Source organism: Protobothrops mucrosquamatus, unplaced genomic scaffold (assembly GCF_001527695.2).
Source record: "Protobothrops mucrosquamatus isolate PMUCROS unplaced genomic scaffold, P.Mucros_1.0 scaffold7052, whole genome shotgun sequence".
Lineage (NCBI taxonomy): Eukaryota > Metazoa > Chordata > Lepidosauria > Squamata > Viperidae > Protobothrops > Protobothrops mucrosquamatus.
The window spans coordinates 1-6,471 of NW_015392862.1; the positions used below are offsets into that span (position 1 = coordinate 1).

Below are 6,471 nucleotides of genomic sequence, written 5' to 3' on the forward strand. Positions count from 1 at the left end.
ACTCCAGCTGCAGCTACTGGCAGCCCAGTAAAAAAGCAGAGACCTCTCCTACCAAAGGAAACCGTCCCAGCTGTGCAGCGGGTAGTATGGAATTCTTCAAACAAATTTCAGACTTCTTCCCAGAAATGGCATATGCAGAAGGTGCAAAGGCAGCAACAGCAGCAGCAGCAGCAACAGCAGCAGAATCAGCAGCAGCAGCAGCCTCAGTCTTCCCAAGGAACAAGATACCAGACAAGACAAGCAGTGAAAGGTATTGCCCACCTTTCCTAATGTCTGCTCATTGCAATCCATTCACAGTAGTTGTGCCCAGACCTCAAATATGAATTGCACAAAAACGAGGAAATTATCAAACTTTCCACCACTACATATAGTAAGAAACCTTTCAGTTGGAATATGAATTGTCCAGTCCTTTTATTGACGATTTAATTAACCTAATAGATTTAACATCAAAATTATATAAGAACACAGGTTATTATGATAATAACACTGTTGTTAGTGATAAGTTGAATCTAGATAGGCCATCCTATAAAAGGAAAATTTCTTCTCAAATATGAAAGTCTTTTGGAACCAGCAGATGTTCCCTTATGCAGGATGAAGTGGTTATTTTTGCTGACCATCCTCTTTTCACAAATCATCCCTGAGCCCTTCACAGCGACATTTTGAAAGAGAAAAAAAAGATTGCAGGAGAAAGGAAAAACTGGATCTCTCTATCTTATTTTTTGATTGTGGGCTGAACTCTCTTTAAATAAATCTCTGAATAATTGCTTGGGTTCATATTGTATATTAAGGAACAGTTATCATTGTATTTGTACCAGCAGTTTTCCCCATAACTTGAATATTTATGATGTAATAGTGTATATTATGATATATAGTATATAATAAAACAAATTTACTTAAATCTACTTAATATTGCCTGTATTTTGTTTTAAGAACTTTAAAAACTGCAGTCTTTGGGCTCACCACCTCTTTTTTTCCACTACCACTTTGGTTTTATATTGAAACCCTTTAAATGATTTTGTAATGTTCTGGTTGGTCCTAATAAACATAATGCCTTATTAATGTGTGAATCCCTACAGGGCATTTTACAATTGATAAAATCAGGATGAGTACTCACTTATTGTTCCTGTCTGATTTTAAGGCTTTCTGTTAATAACATCACCTACAGATTAAATGGTATAGTTCTAGTAACTAAGCAGAAAAACTACCAAATAGTATTTATTTCAGAGGTGGCTTGTTTTTAATTTTCTAAATGCTTTGAAATATATAGTAACTCATTTTCAGATTTGTTTTGTATTCCAGCTGTACAGCAAAAAGAAATTACTCAGAGTACTTCAACGTCAACTATCACCCTGGTTACAAGCACTCAGCCTGTTTCTATAGTAACCAGTTCTGGATCAGCAAATACACTTTCATCTTCAGTTAATACAGACTTGCCAATAGCAACTGCTTCAGCAGATGTGGCTGCAGATATTGCTAAGTATACTAGTAAAGTAAGCTTTTTAAAAAGTGTATTAAATGCTTGATTTCAGTTAATGCATTTTTAACATGTACAAAGTGTTCATCATTCCTTTGTTATTTTCACTATTCTCATGGATTAGGATTAACATTTGAACTCACAGAAGAACATAACAGCAACATTTAAAGTTGGCTCCTAATGTATACCCAGAAGATGTGTAATTTTTTTCCTGTTCTATGTTTTTTAGATAAGAATAGAAGGGAAAATTAGCCAAAATAACCTGGCCAACCATTTTTAGGGTGAGAAACTAAATCGGGTTAGGCGCAGTTAATACTTGCATTGGAGATTGCAGGGGTGTAGACTATACTAAGAAGTTAACAGACAAACAAAAAAGGATTCCATATTGTTGTTGAAAATAACTATATGGACATGTCTGTAAAGTCATCAGGAAACAATCTTGTTTTGAATAAATCCTTTATTTACATTTTTGTGCACAACATAGGTTAATTAGTTCTCCCTATTAAATCTATCTATCTGTGCTATTTGTTTGTGTCATTAGATACATTAGAAGATGGTTGGAGGATTTCTTTTATGGTCAAAGACCCCATATAAGTACATAACAACAGTGGACAAGGCCATTCAAGGCAGGCCTGCTTTCCTGGTTCATTTGCCTAGAGCAGACACAGATCCTTTCCATTCCCCCCCCCCCATCTCATTTAATTAATATGCACACACAGACACACACACACTCACTCAGCTTAGTTCACCTTCTCTCTCAGCACATACTTACCCCACTGACACAAATAACATATTATGGTGAGATTTTAAACTGGTCCCCATAGAACAGTGGAATTATGTCAAATTTCCCTTGAATATGTCCTTCCTAGGAACATGCTAGTTCGAATGTTCAAAGCTAATTCAAAGTCTTATTGCAGAATTGATATGTAGTCTTTCATAGAGGTTAGATTATAGCATTGAGGAAAAAAGGTTTAGAATGCAAAGTGAATGATAACCCCCAAGTTATCTAGATTCTTCACTTGAAGAGCAAGAGAAAGGTATATAATGTTTTAATCTTCCCTCTGACCTGGGTTATGTATTACCCACTTGAATATAAAAGGCATGATACCCAGATACAGATTTTAAACCAAGCAAAGAGATTATAGTGTCTACTTTTGCCAATTCTTCTCTATAGTGTTTTGAACAGAGGTTAAGGTTCAATGCCAGGTGGTTTTCCATGGAATACATTGCTAGGTAGCTGCTGGAGATAGAGCTGCTACTTTTGTTTGTCAAGCGAAAGCAGTGGTAAGCTTGGAAGTGAGGAGGATCCTGCTTAAACAATATTTGTGCTTTAAATTTGGGGATGGGAATATATTCAGTGCTCTTCAGCAGGCTCAGTTGCTCGAGAGTAGCATTTAACTCTGGAATGGTAAATTAATATAAAGTATGAAATCTAAAATAACCATATTATATTCTAGTATCCTTTTAATCATATCTGGTGTAAACAAAACTGAATGAGCTCTTCCCAGTAAATAAATATCTAATTCTGTATTTTTTTCTTTTAAACAGATGATGGATGCTATAAAAGGAACAATGACTGAAATATATAATGACCTTTCAAAAAATACTACTGGAAGCACAATTGCTGAGGTTAGTATTCTTTACTGTCTACATGGGGCTGCCCTTGAAAATCACCAAGAATCTACTACTAATCAAGAAGGCAGTGGCTTGAGTAGTGATATATGCCACTAATTATTCCTACTTCAACTATCATAACTGCTATATATTATTAATTACTTTCCAGATTCAGTTCAAGGTCCTGTACGTCACTTATAAAACTGTACATGATTTGTGACCAGGATGTCTTTTGAACCACTATTTCCAATGGTTTCTGCTCATCCAATTATAGACTGGGCTCTCTTTGGGTACCTCTTCTAAAGGGTTGACCCCTCTTCTTTAGAACAGCATTGCTTCTACCCCTCCCGAAGATTGGACTGGCTCTCTCACTTTTAGCTGTCTGGAAAGCTGTTAAAATCTGGTTATAAGGTAGAATTGTGACAAATGGAGATATACCCTGCTATGGTATGAATTTGGAGTTTGATATTCCTCTAGCTTGGTTTTGGTAGTATATTTTGATATATTGTTTTTTGTTCTCTTGCTAGATAGGGTTTTGTAAGCTGCTCTTTGAAGCTGCATTTAAGTTGTAATTAAAAATCTTACCCTTACAATTTAATATGTGTGTTAAATCCAGCAGTATTGCCCTATGGCTTGAAGACCAGTGGCACTTCTTAAAAAAGTCTTGATTATAATCTCTAGACTCTCCAAAATGGTAATCAATACAATTTTAATGTGATAGAAAGGGAGATACAGATATATGGGGAGCAGTCATATTAATTGAATAGTCCATTGTATGTGTTTGATTTGGGAGTGCAAGCCTTGGGACATAACTGGCTGTTATATCTGGTTTTACAGAAAGCTATCCTTAACCATCCAGAAAGTTCAGTTCAGAATGTCATAGCCTAGATAGTAACAAGTCCAGCTTAGTTTGTGCATATAATGCCTCTGCAGCAAGAGCTACACTGGCCTTCTGCAATTGAATGTGTTGGTAATACACTCTAAAGCTCTTTATTGCCTAAGAAGACTCTTTACTTCATACGGAATGCATCTATCCAATGAAATCCAAAAGGAAGGCCAGGCCTTGCTGAGCAGTTGCTACTCTGACTGTGAACATTACCCCTTCTTGGGGAAGTTCTCCATAAATTACCAGGCCTTTTCTTACTAACATTTTGGAGGGCCATTAACATCTGGAATGGAAGGCTTATCACTGCTCCTGAAAAAAATGGTGTCATATGTTTTCAGGTATATTGCAGATTATATGTGTGTTACCTGGAGGTGGTGCTTTTGTTACGTTTTTTCACCTTAAGTATTGAAGTCTTGTAAGCCATTCAGAGTAATCTAGGCTGGAGCGACCTAGAAGATTGAGAAATAATATAATGGCCAAGTATGGCCCTTGGCCTGATGAGAGTTGCACATCCCTATTTTAAACCTTTTGTTTCTGTCTCTGTTCTTATGTCAACTCTTGAAATAATTAATTGGGTGTTATGTGCATGAGAGAGCACAGTAAAATAAAGAATTTATCCCATATGGATAAGATCTTCTATGCCAAAAGTAACAATATAATAACACTACTTCATAACTGGTGAAGCAAATTCAGTTTTTAAAGATTTTTCTAGTAGCTCTACCAGAAAAGATAGTGCAGCCTATTTATTGTACAAATTATCCAAGATCCAGTTAACATTTGGAAGTACTTAATTCACAATATCATTATATTGGATTACGTAGTGAACACAATACAATACAACTTAAAATTTGAGTTGAGAGGGATAGTATTTACTATAAGGCAGGAGAAACAAGTATATATCTTTGGGAAGAGCTTTATTTCACCTTTTGATTCATGCACATTTGCCCTTTCTTTCTGTTCCACTAGGAGAAGGAGTAGGTGCATTATTTATTTTGCCTAGTTTATAGAAAGCATATTTATTCTGAGATATTTTTTCATAAGAGTGATTAGTTTCTAAATAAAGATTTTTATCCAGTGCAATTGGATTTCCTTTCATGGTCTCTCTCACTCCTTTCCTGTCACCCAGAGCTGATTTAAAGAGTCCCCCTAAGTAATAAATGTGGGGATAGAGGAGAAAGAAGAATTTTATTCTATTTTGACTGACATTCCTGGTGTTACTGTTTTTTTTAATATTTCAGATTCGTCGTCTGAGAATTGAAATTGAAAAGCTTCAGTGGTTACATCAGCAAGAGCTCTCAGAAATGAAACATAATCTGGGTATAAAAATATCAATATTTTTGTTAAATATTTTTGTGGTTCATAGTCTGGTATGTAATGGAACATCTGTGCTGATCTGTTTTTCATATGTATAGTCAATTATAGTGGTCCAGCTCAGTTGTCACAGTACACCATCATGATAGCCAATAAACCTCTTAAATAGATTGGTAATTATTTCTTGAATCACACCTAAAAATAGTGGATTGTTTCAAAAATAAAAAACATGGAAGTTCTTAAGACTTTATACAGTAAGCTTACATATATAAGTATACACATTATAGTGTAAATTTGTCAACCTTGATTGTAATAAATTAGTATGTTTTATTCCCTTTAAGGTAGCGTATCCTTATTACTTGCAGATCAGCTATTTATGTACTGTTAGATTACATGCTGTTCATCTGTTTCCTAGAACTCACAATGGCGGAAATGCGACAAAGCTTAGAGCAAGAAAGAGATCGTTTAATTGCAGAAGTGAAGAAACAACTGGAATTGGAAAAGCAACAAGCTGTGGATGAGACCAAAAAGAAACAGTGGTGTGCCAACTGCAAAAAAGAGGCCATCTTTTACTGTTGTTGGAATACCAGCTATTGTGACTATCCTTGCCAACAAGCTCATTGGCCAGAACATATGAAATCTTGTACACAATCAGGTAATTGGCTAGTGTTTCTACAGTTACATTATTTAACTTTCAATCTATTTGTGAATGAATATGACCTCCATTTTTAAATTTGCGTGGTTTTTATTTTAGCTACTGCAACACAGCAAGAGACAGATAGTGAAGTTAGTTCAGAAACATTAAACAAAGCATCCCAACCTGGTTCCAGTGCACAGCCTGCACCTACAGAAACAACCAGTGCTCCAAAAGAAAAAGAGGCAGCTGTGGAAAAAAGCAAGGAAAGTGTTACGGTAAGTATGTCCTCCTTGGTGCATCCTTTCTTTAAGGTTTATTTTTAAAGCTGTACAAAGCAATAAATGTTTGGTTTTTTTATTTTATTTTATTGAGGGCTGGTGAAATACCTTGGTCTTTATTTTACCTTTACAGAGTTAGTTCTTAAGGATCCAGGACGTATCTAATCTTGTATGTGCTACCATATTTTTTTTCATCGCATAATATGATGAATTCTCACATGATTTTGCCCTGGTTCCACCCACTTGGAGGTGTAGTGACTGCTCAGGCTCA

General features: G+C 35.6%; 1 protein-coding gene across 1 annotated transcript in view; it reads left to right on the forward strand.

Annotated features, from left to right (window-relative positions):
• Nucleotides 1-183: 183 nt before the first annotated feature.
• LOC107300433 (protein kinase C-binding protein 1-like) overlaps nt 184-6,471 on the forward strand; it is a gene marked incomplete at its 5' end in the record, with an annotated part of 16,399 nt that continues 10,111 nt past the window's right edge. The window contains 6 exons of the mRNA XM_015829762.1: nt 184-250; nt 1,300-1,490; nt 3,023-3,103; nt 5,213-5,291; nt 5,701-5,940; nt 6,040-6,197. Coding sequence (XP_015685248.1) covers nt 184-250; nt 1,300-1,490; nt 3,023-3,103; nt 5,213-5,291; nt 5,701-5,940; nt 6,040-6,197 — 816 coding nt within the window. The remainder of the gene's footprint in view (nt 251-1,299; nt 1,491-3,022; nt 3,104-5,212; nt 5,292-5,700; nt 5,941-6,039; nt 6,198-6,471) is intronic.